Source organism: Botryllus schlosseri, chromosome 1, assembly GCF_051294905.1.
Source record: "Botryllus schlosseri isolate E-star chromosome 1, Bs_hap1, whole genome shotgun sequence".
In the NCBI taxonomy this organism is placed as follows: Eukaryota; Metazoa; Chordata; class Ascidiacea; order Stolidobranchia; family Styelidae; genus Botryllus; species Botryllus schlosseri.
In genome coordinates, this window is record NC_137236.1 from 7,287,536 (window position 1) to 7,308,622 (window position 21,087).

The 21,087-nt window shown below is 41.4% G+C and overlaps 3 protein-coding genes across 3 annotated transcripts in view; all 3 read right to left on the reverse strand.

Annotated features, from left to right (window-relative positions):
- The window catches only part of LOC145455441 (uncharacterized), a 303,427-nt gene that overhangs the window by 35,550 nt on the left and 246,790 nt on the right, over positions 1 to 21,087 (reverse strand). The gene's annotated exons all lie outside the window — the stretch shown is intronic.
- Positions 5,428 to 9,350, reverse strand: LOC145452547 (uncharacterized). The gene is made up of 2 exons (XM_080330754.1): positions 5,589 to 9,350; positions 5,428 to 5,521 (listed from the first exon to the last, which is right to left on the reverse strand). The coding sequence occupies exon 1, from the start codon at positions 9,293 to 9,295 to the stop codon at positions 5,864 to 5,866; it is 3,432 nt and encodes a 1,143-aa protein (XP_080186880.1). The 5' UTR covers positions 9,296 to 9,350; the 3' UTR covers positions 5,428 to 5,521; positions 5,589 to 5,863.
- On the reverse strand, positions 12,718 to 14,023 carry LOC145437535 (kelch-like protein 20). Its single transcript, XM_080314801.1, has one exon. The coding sequence runs from the start codon at positions 13,963 to 13,965 to the stop codon at positions 12,718 to 12,720; it is 1,248 nt and encodes a 415-aa protein (XP_080170927.1). The 5' UTR covers positions 13,966 to 14,023.

Genomic DNA, 21,087 nt, shown 5'->3' on the forward strand with positions numbered 1-21,087 from the left:
CATGCGTGGGCATTGCATGGTTCTTATAGCAAGATGCGCATGATGAAAAATTGTGATGTAGATAGCATTTTCAAAATGAAGCAACACGGTGTGTCACCAGCAGTGTACGCACAACTTCAGTGCTGTCAGCCAAAAAGGCAACAACTGCTGCTGTTGATCGTTCTTTCTCCATTCTTGGCAAGCTACTTAGTAAAGACAGACAGTTTCTAGCCGTGAATGTAGGAAAGTATCTTCCCTTGTACCACAACAAATTTTAATTATTTCGACCATAATTCGTGATGTAACTACTGGAATCCTTCATAGGGCCAGATTTCGTCGAAATACTAGTTTTTTCATGTAAAAATATGTCAGTTTTCAAGCCAAAAAAGTGTTTTTAGGCTAAAATACTTCATAAGGACAGACAGTTCCAACCAGAAATGAAGATAAGTAGTACAATTTTCACATTAGGTGCGAAAACACCTAATTTGCATACTCGAGGTCAAAATTTGGTCAAAATTCAGTTTTTTTAGGTAAAAAAAAGTCAAAATTTTGATTTGTTAAGTCAAAATCTTCCGATTTTTAGGTAAAAAAAAATCGCCCTAGCCATTACACATTTTCCAGAGTCAATGGAATTGCCCATCACACAGAAGAGGTCAACCAAAATGGCCACTTATGGATACAGAATAGGCCTGGTGCATGAATGCATGCTTTTAAACAAGTTTTTAAGGAGAGCGTGCAGTAAGCGCGGGGATTCGTCAATTAGTATTGTAGCCATTGGACAGATTTGTATCATTTTCATAAGTGAAATTAGTTGCGCTTACTAGTGATAAAGAATATAATTTCAAAACTCCTAACTATATTTGCATCGCTATTATTCATTATGCATAACTTGCAAATGTTATTCATGCTATCGCTGGTAATTGGCTAACAAAGCCTGCGACGCAACTTTGTAAAGTTACTTACGGTACTTTGATTCTTTTCTGATCTTGCTCCTTGACTTTTACTTCAAGTAGTTTCGACAGCTCTTGTGAATTTTTATTTTACGTCTCATTGAATAAAAATTCCGTGGATGACTGCATCTTTAAGTGATGAGTAAGCGCAATGATGGAGCGTCGGATTCTCGATCGGTAGGCAGCGAGGTTGTGAACGTAGTTGGCGTGAATACTCTAGCAAAAATAGAAGTAATATTGTAGATCGCTAGTTAAACATAAGTAGGCTGGAAGTGGCGAAATCCAAGACGTGTTAAAAGTACTTCAAGTGGACCGAAATATTGTAGATTTGGTGGATTGCTTGAATACATTTAGCCATTAATCAGACGCGGCTAGTTTCGAAATTGCAAGTTGTATCTTTGCGACCAACACAAGATGACTAATCACTATGGCAAGATTTTGCAACTTTTTTCGATTTTTCATGCAACTTTTTCCTGCAACTTTATCAAGTATTGCGCAAAATGGAAATGAGGTCCTTTTTGATGAGGCGAGACCGTTGAAGACTGCATTTTCCTTACTCAGGCTATTGATTTTGTCAAAGTCGCATACACTGAGTTTACTGCAATGCCTTGGATCACATTTGCAGACCTAGGGGAATTGAGATGGGGTATTTGACTTGTTTTTTTTTGGGGGGGGGGGGGGAGGCATACTCATAGCAGTTATCGGCGGTCGCTACTTTAGAAATTGGATGGAGCAACGGGAACGACTAATGACAAAAGAAATAGGCCAAATTTTCAAAATTATAATTAGTTATCGCGATACAGGTGCTACTTTGCCTATTTTTCTAATGTTTCGTTCATGAAAAGGATCCAAACAGGCACGTAACCAGAGCGCGAAAAAAGGGGGGGGGTTATGTTACGAAATTGGCTATTATGACGTCATCATTACGATCACTCGTCTCCACGCCATGGCGAATATTTATGATATATTATAGTTTAATAATAAAAAGAGATTTGCGGTGAGTGGGAGATGTACGAATACGATACAGACATTGTATGAATATCGCGGTTTTTACGGTATGATTGAAACAAATTCGTAAATGCTCACATTTAGTCATGAGCTGGCAAACGCCGCCCGTCTTCAAGCGCCTAGTTCCGGCCAGAGATGCGCGATTTTGTCAGGTTTTGACGATATTATGCACACGGCCTGTAGTATAGCAGCGGACGAACAAGCGCGGAATAGGGCGGTAGCATTAACGAGGGCGATCGCGATCGCCACAGAGAGGTGTGGTGTGAACCTGAACAGTGTACGTCGTACACGAATGTGTGCTTTTCGATGGCTTTACTAGCCGTACGGCTGAGCGTGTAGTACGCGCGAAGATAATAATTAGACCTTAATTGCAAGCACGCAAGTCAGTCAATTAATGCAGAGTACACACTAGGATAATAACTTGATCGACAGAGAAACTTGTCAGCCGATATAATTAGGTTAACTTTACTACTAGGCCTACTCAATTGTCCCCTTCTGCGACAACATAGGCCTGTATTTGGACGACAGCAAGCCACCTAACAATGGGGAACGTGGATTGCTAGGCTTGTATTTTGAAATGTGAATGTCAATCGTAGGCCATTTCTCGTCAATAATCGTGAAGACAATGTGTATTTGAGAACAGCATTGTCGTACTGGTGCCGCCGTGTCTGCGTCTCGCTGATCAATCAACACGCCGTGCAATTCTTAATTAAGATTTCAAGGCGAGCAGGTGCAGCGAATTCGCGGGCGATGTTGATTGCCGACAACTTCGTCTTTGCAATTATGTATCGCATCGGCCTATTAGATTAGATTTTCCTAAAATGCGTCTCTCGTTTTGGTAAGGCGAGAGAGAAATCGAGGGAAGAAAGTTGAGAACGTCAGCAACTGCCACAGCTGAAATGTAGCTGAACAAGCGCAGAATTCGTATGGAATTAGCGAAATATAATGACTTATTTTATCCTTTCGGCGAATTCGGCGCATAATTCCAATATTTTGTAGGGGTTTTAGTCCCCTTAAATAACATTAGGACGCCATATTCGCCTTCTCATAACGTAAAAACGAATATGCTAAACTAATAAAGTGGCAAATATTAGAGGCTATATTTGACATCAATTTTTAGGATTTTGAAAAGGAGAGGGTTCCGACCCCCTAAAACCCCCTGGATACGCCACTGGATCCAAATATAAATCTATAATGTAAAAAGTAAGGAGTTATACCAAAAAACTTAGAAGCTGAAGTAACCAAAAAATCAAAACCCCTCAAGTAAGTCGTAAAAGTAGGTAAAACCGACTAGTGTATCCTGAAAAGTAGATTGTCATTGATCACCTCTGGATATGAGCTGGTAATTGTAATGTGAATAGAATACTGATGTCCATCCTAATTGTGGGTTGAAAATGCACAGCGCGATAAAACTCTATTGACTGACTATTGGTAAACTTGCTTGACTCTGATCCAAAGTAAATCTTTGCCTGTGATGATAAAGAAAGGATGGACTAGGGTATAAACGATTCAAATTCTAATTCCACAGACAGAAATAAGATCGTTACTAGTGGTTGAGTAAAGTTCGTTGTTGATAATTTTATCATTTCAGAACAGCCCCACATGGCTTTGATGGCGAATAATCTAATCCGAAATCATTGATATTGAGGAAAGATAAACTCACTGTTATCTCCCGGGCAGATTCCAACTGATTGAGATCGGCTGAGATTGTCATGCAAACTTCTTTTATCACCGAAGCCATCTCATATCAGACGACCACACTATTAAATGATATAATATATAAATATGAAGAATATGATTATCGCCTGATTGCAACCCACTGTAACAAAATCAAGAGTGGATATGAAAAGTAAATCAATGAATCTATATAGACCACAGGTTACTCAAACCTGACCATCATACCAGAATGTGTGGTAGGCCTATATGACAAGTTACCGATAGTCGCCTCATTTATACATAATCGAGTAGGATAGGCATATATATAAACTTGTAACTTGTAAACTAAGCTCTGTTTGGGAGCAGATTTTGTTGCAAGTAAACGTTTTCAAGAGTGAATAACTTGAGTAAATATCATATGCGCCCCAAGAAGGGAGAGATGATCCACAGTCATTTAAAATTCCCATACATTGAGCCATTGAATACTGTGGTTTATTTTATACAGAATTATGGGAAGTGAGAAATTTAAAAGGGCCTACAGTAATCAGTAGGTTCCCAACTCCTGATATTGGTCATATATTCATATTGTAGAATCAATTGCACAAGTCATCAAAATCATTGACCATATCTATATTGAGTATGGTAAGGAACTAAATATATTATGGGCTGTATCAACTAGAATTGTCGGCAGGATTATGCACTTTCGGACAATTCATGAAGTATATTTCCACAAAATTACAGGCTACAATTCCTATTACATTAATGGAATAGTACGAATCTACCAAAAGTAGTTTTAACATATCACAATTTGAAAAACTGGACAGACAAAGTTTTGCCGCTTTGAAAAGAAAAATTGCCCAATTTTCAAGACAATGTTGATGGATTGAAAATGAAATGAATCGAAAATTATAATTGTGAGTGACTTTATTTTTAATCACGTTTCAGCTGCAGACTTTTAAAAGCTGCTAATCTAGTTGGTTGTTGGTCAAAAGAGGTTCTAGTTGCAAATTTTGAAAGCGAGTAGTTTGGCGTGGAAAGTGATATTGGTGTTCTGTAGTGTGACGTTCTTGCAGCTATTGCTAGCTTGGAGTCAACACTATAGACACTACTAACAATGGCGTAGCCAGAAAATAGGTTTAGAGGGTCGAAAACAGGTGATTTCGAACTCCAAACCCTGTTCTTTTGAAACGCAGACTATATTTCCAACTGCTATCGGTTCAAAGAATTATTTCCAACTGAGTAATTTGCATTATAAATACAGCAGTTGCTTCAGAACTGAAAATCCAGGAAGTTGTACAGTCTGCTCGTGCTCAGGTGAGTGCAATCTATCTCTTCACAAACACGGATCTGCAGATCTTAAAACATTGATCTACTTTTGGTGTCACTATAGTCCATTTGTCTTGTGATATATCATACTTTTCGATTGCATTAGAGGTTTCTCCATCTGTTACTGCAAATATCCACTTGCCAATGTGATAAGCAGAAACTAGACCATGACAATCATTCATAGAAGATAATGAAGTCCACTGAGCTGAAGTAACATCGTAACATTCTACGTTGTCGACACGGATGACTTCATTTATGCTTCCGCTTTTCCCACCGATCAAAAATATCTTCTGATCAACTGCAACGACACCACACCCACATACAGGATATCTCATTGGTTCGAGATCAACCCACTCTGATGATGCTGGAGTGAATCGGCAGAATGAAGAAACTGGGACAACACCTGGTCCTAAACCTCCGATACAATAGATGGAATTATTACGGCTCTTCAAGATCAACTCGAATTACGTAGCAAGGCTCCCGGTAGTCAACGCGTACCACAACCAAATCCACACTTGTATATCCTTCAATATATTCGTTGACTAAAGCCAAGGCGCATGAATCTTCTTTTTGCAGTGGAAATACGGAAGTGATACGGTGAACTAAAAGTTACACAAAAACAGAATCAATACTAGCCTACTGAGTCCTACCTAACAATGCAAATCTTACCAATTTATTCCGGCAACAATCCTACACTAACATCATTGATCTTAATTACTAATTATGCCTGTAGAAAGGTAAACAATTACTAAATATGCCAATTAAATATGAACAACAGCAGACCAAGAGCACGGCTTACATCAGAATCACACGCATGGCTTGGTACTTCTAAACAACGATGGTACGCTATCGTTACATTCCCCCCCTAGAAATGACTGCATTTCTAAATAACATTAACACCAAAACTAAACAGTTTAACAGTAAACAAAAAACTCCTCGTCGGGCTATAGTCCCGGTTCTTCTGCCTTCTTCAGTAAAATCAACTTCTGAATCGGTCGCTCCAGAAGCAAGGCATCTTTCGTTCTTCTGCCCTTAGAATCAAGAGCGGAGTTTGCGACACGACACAAAACTCTGCGAACATGTCCATCTTCATTCGGGTAAACCTTGTCGATTCGTGCCATTTTCCAACAGTTTCTGGGACTGTTGTCATCAACGATGATCACTATATCATCAACTTTCAAATCACGACGGGTTGAGTTCCACTTTGGACGTTCTTGTAATGATTGTAAATACTCTTTCCGCCATCTTTGCCAAAATTCATTCGATAAATGCTGAACACGACGCCAACGTTTCCTCAAATACATGTCAGGTTTCCCAAATATTCCGGGTGGTGGTAACACCAATTTCGTCTTCATAGTCAAAATATTGTGTGGAGACAAAGGCATAAGTCCATCTGGATTTGTCAAGTTCTCCATAGTCAGCGGCCTGCTGTTCACAATATTTTCTGCTTCCACCATGAACGTGTGAAGCGAATCTTCATCCAGCTGGTGACCATTCTTCATCAACAAAGACGAAAGAACAGCTCGACAGCTACGAATCTGTCTTTCCCATACTCCTCCTTGATAAGATGCTGAAGGCGCATTAAATTTGAACGGAAAATAATCACACTCGTCCATCAAAAGCGACTTCTGAATTTTATCATGATTCATCAGCTTATAAGCTTGCTGTAACTCTCTGGATGCCCCAACAAAGTTAGAGCCTCTGTCACAACGAATTTGACGTACCGGTCCATTACGACATACAAAACGACGTAAAGCATTCAAAAAGCTATCAGTTTCCAAACTGGTGGCTACTTCTATGCGGACAGCACGGCTGGACAAGCAGGTAAAGAGTACACCATACCTTTTCAATTCTTTGCGACCCTGCTTGATGATCCATGGTCCAAAAATATCCAAACCGCAATAACTGAAAGGTGCCTCCACTTCGATTCTGTCGGCGGGCAAATCAGCCATCTTCTGCTGCAATACTTGTCCTCGCAGTCTGCAACAGGTGCAACAATTCGAAATGCACTGAGAAATCATTCTTGTTGCTCCAATTATCCAAAATCCTGCATTTCGTATTGTATTTTGTGTGATTCCACGTCCTTGATGGTTTGCGTTCTCATGGTAGTGTTGAATTATAAGTTTTGTCAAGTGATGATTTTTCGGTAGTATGACTGGGTGTTTCAACCTTTCTGGTAAACTTGACAAAAGCAATCTCCCTCCAACACGAAGCAATCCATATGAATCCACGAACGGGTGCAGTTTGTACATACAGGAAGATTTCTTTACTTTCACACTCCTGTCGGTACTTCCGTCACCAACATCCTCACACGTTTCAATGTCCTTCAATTCTTCTTGGAAAACATCATACTGCACCAACTTGATTACGCAACATTTGGCTTTGTTCATTTCTTGCACTGATACTGGTGCCCTTATCTCATCATAATTGGGTGAAATCTTACTCTTTCTGGCATCCAATTTGATTTTCCAATACTTGATAAATCTTTTCATAACCGCTGTGAAAAGACGAACTTTCCGCCACGATGAATGATAACACATCTTTTCAAGAAGATTTGGCAACTCAACTTCTCCTTTAGTTGTCAAAACAGTTGCTTTCCTAACTTCTGGATCTTCTTCATTCAACGCAGAAAATTCATTTGAGCTCTTCGAGTCAGCAGGTAATGACTTCCACAAAAAACTTGGACCATTCAAATACCGGCACTGATTCGTCAGTTCCTTTGCAGTCAGTCCTCTCGATGCATCGTCAGCAACATTATCCTTTGTCGGCACATGAAGCCAATCATTGGTCTGACTGTGGCTTCGAATTTCTTCCACACGATTCGCAATGTAAGTATGGAATCTTTTAGACTCGTTCGAAATATATCCCAAAACAACTGAACTGTCTGTCCAATAAGTTTCTGTCAGATGCTCATATTCCAACTCGTCTTGTAACATCTTTCCAACACGCACAGAAACCACAGCGGCAGTTAATTCCAATCGCGGTACTGTCACAAATTTCAAGGGTGCCACTCTTGACTTTCCAATAACAAAGGAACAATGGATATTGTTGATGTCATCAATAAGACGCAAATATGAGCATTGTCCATATGCCTTATTTGAAGCATCACTGAAATGATGCAATTCGGCTTTCCTAATATCACCGAAACCTTCTGGTTTGAAGCATCTTCTCACTTTCAATTCTGAAATAAGTGGCAGTTCACTGATCCATTTCTCCCAACGTGGCTTTAGATCAGCTGGCAAAGCTTCATCCCAGTCCTTTTTATCTTTTACCATACTTTGAAGGATGAGCTTTCCTTCCAAAACCAGAGGAGCTAAATAGCCACACGGATCATAAATACTGCAAACAGTTCCAAGTAATCCACGCCTGGTGAAGGGTCTTTCCTTCACTGAAACCCGAAACATGAAACTGTCGGACTCAATACACCATTCAACGCCCAGAGTTCTCAGAACAGGTAGGCTGTCACGTGCCAAATCAATATTTTTCACCTCCGAGCATCTATCTTCAACAGGAATCTTACTCAAAACCTCAGTGTTGTTGGCAGCAAACTTCGTGAGATTAAAACCTCCTCTTTTACAAACTTCTTTACAGGACTTCGTCAACAATAAACTTTCCGAAATGGAATCACAGCTGGCAAGAATATCGTCCACATATGAACTTGATATTATCACTTTGGCTACATCAGCACCAAACTCTTCTGCATTGTCCTCGGCAGTCTTCTTCAGAGCAAATATACTACAGCCAGGTGACGAAGAAACACCAAATGAATGTACAGTCATTCTGTATTCTACAGGATCCCTGCTCGTATCTCCATTTTCCCACCAGAGGAAGCGAAAGAAGTCTCGATATTCTGGTTTCAGATGAACCGAATAAAACATCTGCTCAATGTCCGCAGTGAAGCAATACAATCCTTTACGGAATCTTAACATGACTCCAATTATGGAATTCGTCAAACATGGTCCTGGAAGCAAGAGATCATTCAGACATTCTCCCTGATACTTTGCGCTTCCATCGTACACAACTCGAATTTTATTCGGTTTCGTAGGATGGTAGACTCCATGATGAATCAAATACCAGGTCTGTCCAGGAGTCCCGCGATCATCTTTCTTAACTTTCTCAGCATAACCTTTACTAATGATCTTTTCCATGAACTCACAGTAGTCATGTTTATACTTCGGATCTTGAGACATTTTCTTCTTCACTGCCTGCAATCGTTTGATGGCAAGTGGTTTGTTGTTACGAATTTTCGGCTCATTACGAAATGGTAACGGTAGCTCATAATGTCCAGTTGCCGTCTTCTCTATTCCATTTTCACAAATTCTCAAAAACTTCTTGTCTTCTATAGATATTGGCTTGTCTGAAAGGCTGGCTGACATGATGCCAGGTTTTGAAGAAATTTCTGAAAAATCTTGTTCAAAGCATTTCAGCACAGTCACTGGATTAATTAATTCTTTGGTCTGATGAATTGGTACAAAACTCGAATTGTTAACATTGTGACTCACAATGCGATTACAATGCAGAGTGCTTGGACATGATTTTGTTACAAGGCCAACTATACTCCATCCCAACACTGATTTAATAGCATAGCTGTTGGACTCTTTATCAGTGATAACTTCCATGGGACTCAGAGCCTCGATGCAATCTGTGCCTATCAGAATGCCAACATCAATATTGGAGTCAAATTCCACACATTCACTCATTATGCCTTGGTACTTAGGGCAATCTTTGATCATAGACCTTGACACTACTTGTTCAGTGCTTACGGGTATCTCATCAGTAGAATAACACGAAGGTAAATCAATATAAGGTCCGCCCAATCCTCTCACTCTCAACCCCTTTACTTTTCGAGCCGCAGCCATAGTAACGTTATAAAGAGTAGTGATACGAAGATTTACCTCATGTGATTCAATATCAAACTGGTCCATCAACTTCTCAGAGATGAAGGTGCAATCACTGTGTTCATCCAAAGCACAATACGTTTTGATCTCCTTTTCTGGATGCAGCGCATCTTGAATCCAAACCGGCACGATTCTCGTCGACTTAACCCGATCTATTCCAGTCATGAGACAATTTGCGGAACTTGTCTTCTGCTTACTTGTAGCAGGTCTTGACTCTGGAGTAGATCTCTGCATAACTTCCTTGTCGGTACTGTCCCTATGGAGAACTGTCGGGTGAACCTTGTTGCATACTTCACATCTGAGTCTATGTCTGCAGAACTTTGTGATATGATTCTGCTTCAAACACCCGAAACAGAGTCTGTTCTCACGAAGGAACTGAATCTTTGCTGAATATTCTGCATCTTTGAAACTGGCACATTTGAATAATCCATGTTGTCCATGACAGTAGAGACAGTTCAATTCCTTTCTGGATTCACTTCCAAACTTAGGTGCACTCTCTTGCTTACCATCGCTGTCGACTTGGTCACATGAATTCGTAGCGAATGTACGTGCACTTTTATAATCCTTCTTGTAAGGAGCGTGAATCTTCCTGTTCTCTGCCACAATCTGGTTCAAGATAGCAGTGCCATAAACAGGCTGCGTAGCAACCTTTGCTTCCTTTCTGACATGATCACATAACATCAAAAATGTTGCAGAACTGGAGAGAGCAATTCTGTTACGATTACATTCATTTGCTTCAGCGACAAGGTTATGGCCATTAGCAGATTCTTTGGCTTCTGCAATGATTCTGGACCAATTATCTCTCTGAGCTGCAGACAACTTGGATACAATACTTTGATTGACCTTCTCATCATTTATAGACAAGTACTTGGAATTTGTCATTAAAGTCTTGCAGCTGGTCAGGAAACTTGAAAATTGTCTGAGTCCCTTACCTCCATCTGTTGTAGAGATCACAGGCCATTCTAGTATCTTCATTCTGTAACTGTTGGTAATCGCATCAGGATCTCCATACCAATCTTCCAAAATTTGCTGGGCTTCATTGTAACTTTCTGTGGTAGGATTCACAAGAAACATATTAATATGCTGATTTGCTTCTCCTGCAGTGTATTTATTCAAGTAACTCAGCCGTCTACTTGGATCCTTCACGTTTCTTTCAATTAATTCTGTGAAACGAGTCTTCCATACAGGATACTCCAATATGTCACCACGGAATACCTTTGGCTCCTCACATGGCAGGATCGGCATAGACCTGTGAGACTGCTTGGTTGGCTCAACAGGTGAATCAACTTCTAGAGATTCTTTGCGAGCAACAGGACGTGATGTAATCAATGGTTCGTTGAACACAGCACATGGAGAAAAAGGTGTAGACTGTGGGTTTAATCTAGTAACCGATGGCACTTGAGTACCTGAAATTTCGATTGGAACAGGAGTCACTTGCAATGATCTGGATGCTGGATTCAAAGTCGGCTTCGGTGTAGGAACCACAAGCGGATTCATAGTCTCCATTGCTATATCAGGTCCATGATCAACATCTGCTAGGATCCGTTCTCGGACACGAGCTTTGTCCCTTTCTCTCTGCAACTTTAAATGCTCCATCTGTTGCTTAATCCTGGTTTGAGAAGCATCAAGTTTAGCACGTAATCGTCTGTTATCTGCTTCCAATTCCGCTTCCAATTCCTCTTTTTTCTGTTCTTCTAACACAAGCCTCTGGCTTAATTCGTTTTCAGCTGCTGAATACCGTAGGTCTACATCTAACGCAGCTCTTTCAGCAGCTGCTTCTGAACGTTGTTGCTTTATTGAGGAAGCATTGGACCTACAAGAACGTACTGAACGTTTACCTTTGGACGAGCTTGAACGGGAGGATCTCATGGAAATTGAATCTGATTCTTCGGCTTCGACCCGATGGATAGTTTCATTTATAGAGTTCACTGCTTCATTGTACCTCTCATTTGCTCGAGCAAATTTACTATTTGCATCTTCAATCTCATCTGGCTCAATAAGCTTAGTCACATACGTCTGATGAGCATCAGAAAATTCCTTGAAAGCATCAGTCAGTTTTATTTTTCCTTGTTTAAGTATGTGTAGCTCGGCTCCTGATACCAGGCTTAGTACTTCAGTGGTCGTCTTTGTTAGAGCCAAACGTGTTGACTTGACCTTATCTCGGCACATAGCAATAGCATATTCAGTACCTTTCTCTGTCGGAGTTCTCTTGCGTCCTTCTTGGACGTCTGCTTCAGACACTTCCTGGTTACTTGTTCCCGCTAATTCATTAGAGGGAATTGCATCTTCAGGTTCCTGACGGGCAGAAGCCTCTGTAATTGGATCATCACTATCAAGCATTCTGATTCCTTCCTTACGGCTCAATAATGATGTCTTGAATCTTTACAGTATAACTCCACCTTCCTTCGGAGTGCAAAACCTTCACCAAGCTTAGGCTGACTTGAAAATGTCCACTATTGTTGTGAATTGTTCACTAACAATATCTTGTTCACTATAGATTGTTCAGTAAATTGTTCATTAAATTGTTCACTATTACGGCTCTTCAAGATCAACTCGAATTACGTAGCAAGGCTCCCGGTAGTCAACGCGTACCACAACCAAATCCACACTTGTATATCCTTCAATATATTCGTTGACTAAAGCCAAGGCGCATGAATCTTCTTTTTGCAGTGGAAATACGGAAGTGATACGGTGAACTAAAAGTTACACAAAAACAGAATCAATACTAGCCTACTGAGTCCTACCTAACAATGCAAATCTTACCAATTTATTCCGGCAACAATCCTACACTAACATCATTGATCTTAATTACTAATTATGCCTGTAGAAAGGTAAACAATTACTAAATATGCCAATTAAATATGAACAACAGCAGACCAAGAGCACGGCTTACATCAGAATCACACGCATGGCTTGGTACTTCTAAACAACGATGGTACGCTATCGTTACAGGAATCATTCAATGATACGAGACTTGTTGCTCGAATCGCGGTAGGTTTGTCTTTTAGTTGAAACCATTGATTCGCGGGTAAAGTAAATATTTCCACATCACTTGTTGCTTTAGTAGAACTTCCTCCGACAACGACTATCGATCCTGACAAAGAAACTGAGCGAGGCAAGAATCCATGGTCACAAATCATATCGTTCATCCTTTCCCATTTTGAATTTTTGCTCCGAAAATCGAGTCGATGAACTGATTTATTCCAACATAAAATGTAGATATACGTGTCTAGAGAAATCGCCGAGAATTTTAATAAATTCTCAAACTTCTCATCATGAAACTTCTCTACTTTCTCAGTTACTGGATTGAAGGATCGGATACAATCTGCTTTACGATCAAAAAGAATTATCAATTCATCTTTGTCCGTTTTCTGTGACGCTTTTGAAGCTTTCAACAGATGTCCAGTGATCAACTTGTACAATTCAAAGTCATTACTGATAATTTGGTTTGATTCCAAAAGACGTTGTAAATATGCCGGAGAGACTTTATCAAACTTGATCGCTTCAAGACATTCGCGCAAATATTCCTGATTTTTGCGATTTTTCTCGACCCAATTGAACAGCAACGTTAATTTTTCTTCTTCGCATAATTTTGATTGTTCCAACTTCACAAAATTCCGGATGAAAGTTTTTTCAATATTTCCAAATTCAGGTTGGTTTGAAATTTCCATAATATTTTCATGAAAACATTCTCTACATCGCGTAGACACGGCATCCAGTCCATACATATCGGCGACATTTCTTGTAGAAAAGTAATTCTTTACATTCAGTGATTCCTCCAAAACGTCAGATACTGCCTGTTTTATGTCATCCAACTGCATCATGATTGCGACATGAAGAAGATCATTCATATTTTCATCAGGAATCTCAAATTTACCAGAATATATGAAATCAATGCAGTTTTTCACACACTGAGAATCGACCTCTTTCAAAACGACTTTCCCTTCGCGACTCTCTTTAGTGTCGTGTTTCAACATAGCTTTGAAATAAGCACAACCAGCCGACAATACATTTTTGTGAGTGTAATAGACATCATCTCCTACTTGAATTATGAAATCACAATGATCGTTTTCTTGCTTCATTCGATGTAATTCTTCCATCATCTTCATTGAATGTTGCTCTACATTTCGAGACAAAATCTGCACCATGATTGTCGATCAAATACAGTATATAATTATCTTACGATTATTATAATATAGTCAAGCACTGTTATCGAATTAAAGATTAGTTAACTCAAGTAATGCCTGTTGAAAGAATCATAATACGTATATCAACGGCATGAGTATGAATTGAAGGAAATTCAACTACACACAAGGCGAACACTAAACAGTGCTAAATCAGAGTCATCCCTGCCAAAATGCAGTAATGAAAACTTCTTCCATCGATTTGCCTCAAGTTTTATTTGTTGTATCAACACGAAACTTAAGAGTTATTGCGGTCGATTACCATTGTCTCGCGAATGATCGAGTTGATTACCCGTAATCTAAATTGTATTTTGGAACATCAAAAATAATTTCATACTGTGGTATATTCCAGGGGTGGCCGCATCTGTTTAAATTCTCCAACCGAACATCACAAAGATTGGTTACAAAGTAGCCGCAACATGAAAGATCACGCTTATTTCACTCAGAGATGCCACTGGAATATTTCGGAAAAACACGGATGTGGAGGCAAAATAAAACCAGATCCTATATTTTACTTAAATTTCGATAAGATTACTGTGAAACTGGAGCCTGACAGTCATCAATTACAGTAATACGGTTATAGAAGTCTTCAACATTGAATCTCCAACAGTTCAGGAAAGGAATGGACGTAGTTTATTTTTGAACTTGATGTTTTTGCGGCATATAAACCGACTCACGATAGACATACACACGATCTGTGCATATGCAATGCATAACATGAGTGCATGATGTGCATATGCTACTGGACATTGGACAAGGAAGGTAGTAGGTACAGATATAGCCTGATTCATGCTATATATTTTGCTCGGTTAACACTGCAAATATGTTGTTTTCCTCTAGACGCATTGGTATGAAACAATTGGCGCGCGGTTTCAATACTTAATGGAATATTCAATATGTCATTGCACTGCGAATGGTCGTATAACAGTGCCACCCATTCCCCATTTCTGAGGATGATTATCATGTCTTTTCAGTGACCTGACCAGATTGAAAGTAATAGGTTTCGATTGATTAATCCTGGGACAATCACTCTTATCCGGGATAATGAACCATACCCATTTTTGGTCGAAATAATAACTGACGGATCATGAAATGCAGGCTATATTTAAATTTGCTGATAACCAACACCTCTGCCTAAATTGGGGCATCCCTAAAAGACGGAGAAGCGGAGGCAGCGGAGACAGCGGAGGCAGCGGAGAACGGACCCTAAAACGCGGAAGCAACGGAGACGGCGGAGAGAGCCAAAAATGCCGATTCCTAAAAGACGGAGACAGCGGACCTAGCGGAGAGCGGAGATTTCGGTCATTAACCTTTATAGACACGCGCGACATAGCGGACGGATACTGAAAGCGGAGTCCGGGACCCCGCGAAATGGACATAGCGGACGGTTATATAATATAGAAAGCGGAGATCAGGGCGTATCGGAAGATGTTTCGAAGCAGTGGAGAATAACGGAGAAGTCAGCCATGCAAGTTCAAGGCCAATTGGGCGACTGATTGCCCATCGATGAGATGACATAGCGGGCGGTTATATAATACAAGGAAAGCGGAGTTCGGGGCGTATCGGAAGATGTTTCGAAGCAGTGGAGAATAACGGAGAAGTCAGCCATGCAAGTTCAAGGCCAATTGGGCGACTGATTGCCCATCGATGAGATGACATAGCGGGCGGTTATATAATACAAGGAAAGCGGAGTTCGGGGCGTATCGGAAGATGTTTCGAAGCAGTGGAGAATAACGGAGAAGTCAGCCATGCGAGTTCAAGGCCAATTGGCGACTGATTGCCCGTCGATGAGATGACACAGCGGGCGTTTATATAATACAAAGAAAGCGGAGTTCGGGGCGTATCGGAAGATGTTTCGAAGCAGTGGAGAATAACGGAGAAGTCAGCCATATGCAAGTTCAAGGCCAATTGGGCGACTGATTGCCCATCGATGAGATGACATAGCGGGCGGTTATATAATACAAGGAAAGCGGAGTTCGGGGCGTATCGGAAGATGTTTCGAAGCAGTGGAGAATAACGGAGAAGTCAGCCATGCTATTTCAAGGCCAATTTGGCGACTGATTGCCCGTCGATGACATGACATAGCGGAGGGATACTGAAAGCGGAGTTCGGGCCCCCGCGAAATAGACATAGCGGACGGTTATATAATATAGAGAGCGGAGATCAGGGCGTATCGGAAGATGTTTCGAAGCAGTGGAGAATAACGGAGAAGTCAGCCATGCGAGTTCAGGGCGACTGATTGCCCGTCGATGACATGACATAGCGGAGGGATACTGAAAGCGGAGTTCGGGCCCCCGCGAAATAGACATAGCGGACGGTTATATAATATAGAGAGCGGAGATCAGGGCGTATCGGAAGATGTTTCGAAGCAGTGGAGAATAACGGAGAAGTCAGCCATGCAAGTTCAAGGCCAATTGGGCGACTGATTGCCCATCGATGAGATGACATAGCGGGCGGTTATATAATACAAGGAAAGCGGAGTTCGGGGCGTATCGGAAGATGTTTCGAAGCAGTGGAGATAACGGAGAAGTCAGCCATGCGAGTTCAAGGCCAATTGGCGACTGCTGATTGCCCGTCGATGAGATGACACACCGGGCGGTTATATAATACAAAGAAAGCGGAGTTCAGGGCGTATCGGAAGATGTTTCGAAGCAGTGGAGAATAACGGAGAAGTCAGCCATGCGAGTTCAAGGCCAATTGGCGACTGATTGCCCGTCGATGAGATGACACAGCGGGCGTTTATATAATACTAAGAAAGCGGAGTTCGGGGCGTATCGGAAGATGTTTCGAAGCAGTGGAGAATAACGGAGAAGTCAGCCATATGCAAGTTCAAGGCCAATTGGGCGACTGATTGCCCATCGATGAGATGACATAGCGGGCGGTTATATAATACAAGGAAAGCGGAGTTCGGGGCGTATCGGAAGATGTTTCGAAGCAGTGGAGAATAACGGAGAAGTCAGCCATGCTATTTCAAGGCCAATTTGGCGACTGATTGCCCGTCGATGAGATGACATAGCGGAGGGATACTGAAAGCGGAGTTCGGGCCCCCGCGAAATAGACATAGCGGACGGTTATATAATATAGAGAGCGGAGATCAGGGCGTATCGGAAGATGTTTCGAAGCAGTGGAGAATAACGGAGAAGTCAGCCATGCAAGTTCAAGGCCAATTGGGCGACTGATTGCCCATCGATGAGATGACATAGCGGGCGGTTATATAATACAAGGAAAGCGGAGTTCGGGGCGTATCGGAAGATGTTTCGAAGCAGTGGAGATAACGGAGAAGTCAGCCATGCGAGTTCAAGGCCAATTGGCGACTGCTGATTGCCCGTCGATGAGATGACACAGCGGGCGGTTATATAATACAAAGAAAGCGGAGTTCGGGGCGTATCGGAAGATGTTTCGAAGCAGTGGAGAATAACGGAGAAGTCAGCCATATGCAAGTTCAAGGCCAATTGGCGACTGCTGATTGCCCGTCGATGAGATGACACAGCGGGCGGTTATATAATACTAAGAAAGCGGAGTTCGGGGCGTATCGGAAGATGTTTCGAAGCAGTGGAGAATAACGGAGAAGTCAGCCATGCGAGTTCAAGGCCAATTGGCGACTGATTGCCCGTCGATGAGATGACACAGCGGGCGTTTATATAATACTAAGAAAGCGGAGTTCGGGGCGTATCGGAAGATGTTTCGAAGCAGTGGAGAATAACGGAGAAGTCAGCCATATGCAAGTTCAAGGCCAATTGGGCGACTGATTGCCCATCGATGAGATGACATAGCGGGCGGTTATATAATACAAGGAAAGCGGAGTTCGGGGCGTATCGGAAGATGTTTCGAAGCAGTGGAGAATAACGGAGAAGTCAGCCATGCTATTTCAAGGCCAATTTGGCGACTGATTGCCCGTCGATGAGATGACATAGCGGAGGGATACTGAAAGCGGAGTTCGGGCCCCCGCGAAATAGACATAGCGGACGGTTATATAATATAGAGAGCGGAGATCAGGGCGTATCGGAAGATGTTTCGAAGCAGTGGAGAATAACGGAGAAGTCAGCCATGCAAGTTCAAGGCCAATTGGGCGACTGATTGCCCATCGATGAGATGACATAGCGGGCGGTTATATAATACAAGGAAAGCGGAGTTCGGGGCGTATCGGAAGATGTTTCGAAGCAGTGGAGATAACGGAGAAGTCAGCCATGCGAGTTCAAGGCCAATTGGCGACTGCTGATTGCCCGTCGATGAGATGACACAGCGGGCGGTTATATAATACAAAGAAAGCGGAGTTCGGGGCGTATCGGAAGATGTTTCGAAGCAGTGGAGAATAACGGAGAAGTCAGCCATATGCAAGTTCAAGGCCAATTGGCGACTGCTGATTGCCCGTCGATGAGATGACACAACGGACGGTTATAATACAAAGAAAGCGGAGTTCGGGGCGTATCGAAAGATGTTTCGAAGCAGTGGAGAATAACGGAGAAGTCAGCCATGCTATTTCAAGGCCAATTTGGCGACTGATTGCCCGTCGATGAGATGACATAGCGGACGGATACTGAAAGTAGAGTTCGGGGCGTAGCGGAAGATGTTAAGAAACAGCGGTGAAAAACGGAAAAGTCAACCATGCAATTTGGTGTATTTCAATTTATTCGATAATATATAACCGGCACATATTTTTTTCGATCTGAGAACTAATAATTCACTCCAAAATTTTCTAAAAACCCGAAACTGCTCATCTAACGTTACTGTCACACAGGGTTGTAACCAAGTCACAAGGCTCCGAGTCACCTGTCAATCTCAGTTTTGACTCGAGGTCTGATACGATCTGAGGTTGGATCGATCTCAAAGTGCGGCGTTGGAGCATTGAGCAAGCGCTTTCCGAGTCAAGCCCTTTGACTCGAGGCCTTACTCATTCACTTTTTTTACGGTTTGGCCAATAATATTGAGTGCATGGAAATTGTGCTGTGAGCATGTTTGGTGCCTGAATTCACAATTTCAATTGTAATATATACAGAGGTGGTCAGTAACGAAGTAGCCTACTTCTACTTTTTCGAAGTGCTCAAGTAGTTTTCCTCTACTTCTAGTACTTACTCAAGGAGATCTGATTTTCACTACTTCGACGTAATATTTTGTGATCTACTTACTTTTCGCTATTTTCAGTTTGTCAAGTAGAAGTAGCCTAATCCTCCAATCAGGAAGATAGCCTGAGGAATTTCGGGGCTGTTTTCACGGAGTATCCACATCTAATTTTCATAAAAGTTGAGTAAAGTCCAGAATTTTCATCGCGTTTCGCGCGCAGTGGATGCGGCATAAATAAAGTTACACTCTATGGCATTTTTACGACGCACCATATTTTTATTAGCGTTTACTAATCGCGCAAGGTGTTTATACACCGTATCCTAACTTATCCGTATTGCGCTTTGACTAAACTGCGGGCCTTATAATATGGAGGAGGGTGCGATACCATGATCTTTTCTAAAACGTGCTGTTCGAGTATACAGAGGATTAGTATCGCATTTCCATATCAATACTAGCATTTTTATCCATTGATGCGGAAGAATGCTTATGCTGTCGAAAATTGGATAGTTCCTGGTATGCATCAATATGAATCAAGCTCGACACCTTTCGCGTAGCTCAATTTCCACGTTTTGACAATCCATGCGAACGAATTACGATCGTTTTCACAACTACTTACTTACTTGAGTAGATTTAAAGTCAGTCAATTCTACTGCTGCTTCAAGTAGTTTTAGGTTTCTTATGGAAAACGTACTTCCACTCGTACTTGGGTAAATTTTTTCGTCGCTACTTCTACACTTGAGTAGCTTTCTTGACTACTTTGATCACCTCTGAATATATAGCAATGTTACATAAGAAGTAAATCATGCTCTATCGCCGTATGGCTTCATCGTTGGCTGTGTAGGCTATTCCCAAATAGGTGGACATTTTTGACCATAAGAAAGTCTTCCAAAAGCGGTTGATTGCTCAATGCTCATACAACTCACTGTTTTATCATTTAGGTATAAAACGTAGCATCAGGATAGGTAGAAACGACTGTATGATGTATGTTACTGAAAAAACACACACAAATTGTTGTGTACAATATATAGCGATCTTCAAATCCTAACAAGAACCGGATCCGCGGCGATGCGGGTAGACGATACGGCGCCTCAGCAGACAAATGCAATACACAATGCGGTGGATGACCTGGCGCTTTATGAATGTACGCAATGTTAGATCATCGCAATACCCCTGATTAAACCGTCCGGCCCCGCGTATATGGCTGAAATATCAGCAACGCGGTGCGGGTACCACTATACCCATTATCAGTAACCCATACCTATACCCATTAACATGTGCTTATGCCTGAAAACTTCAGGATTAAGTATGATGTTTCATTATTTGGAAATATTTGCTCTGGCTATTACAGTATGTCAAATAGTCCTTAAATTGTTATTGAGCTTGGGAGATAATAGATATCTTTAGTCTTTACCGATTCGAAATGAATTGTACATGCGGCAAGCTATAGTTGAATAGTTTGAGCTAGGTTGATATTTCGTGTGTGTAGCGATTACAGATAGCAGTAATTGAAGGAAATACTGGGCAACAAACATCACATCTAAACCCGCGGATCGCCAGATCACGAGCAATTAATAAAACCGCAGAGGTCTGCGAGCAGTCATCAGCTGTCAAATCTATTGAGTAAAGACTCGAAACTGCAGAATGATCTTCTAGCCAGTGCCGGTCCCAAGCTCGCTAACCCTAGCACGGTTTACTCCTCATCCTAATTCCTACGTCCCTCGATAAAAATAATAATATTTCTTTAATTATATACTATATACGCAAATCCAACACGTGCATATATTATAATACTTTTTTCAACGACGTACTGCATACTGGAATAGTTCGAAAACGTTTTTTCTTTTAATAATTAACGGGTATTTGCGCATCATGAATGAAACATGAATACTTGAATTGTTGTTAATTACGACGCTACGGTTGTCAAGGAGCACGGTTGAATTTATGATTATTCAATTGCATGTTCAACAGCGGCAATTGTAATTGTAATTGTAATGTAATTGAAGCATGCAAGGAGTAATTGTAATT

Excerpts from the sequence above, each read along its gene's own strand:
- LOC145437535 (XM_080314801.1), bottom strand. The coding sequence starts at position 13,965 with ATGGTGCAGATTTTGTCTCGAAATGTAGAGCAACATTCAATGAAGATG.
- LOC145452547 (XM_080330754.1), bottom strand. The coding sequence starts at position 9,295 with ATGTCAGCCAGCCTTTCAGACAAGCCAATATCTATAGAAGACAAGAAG.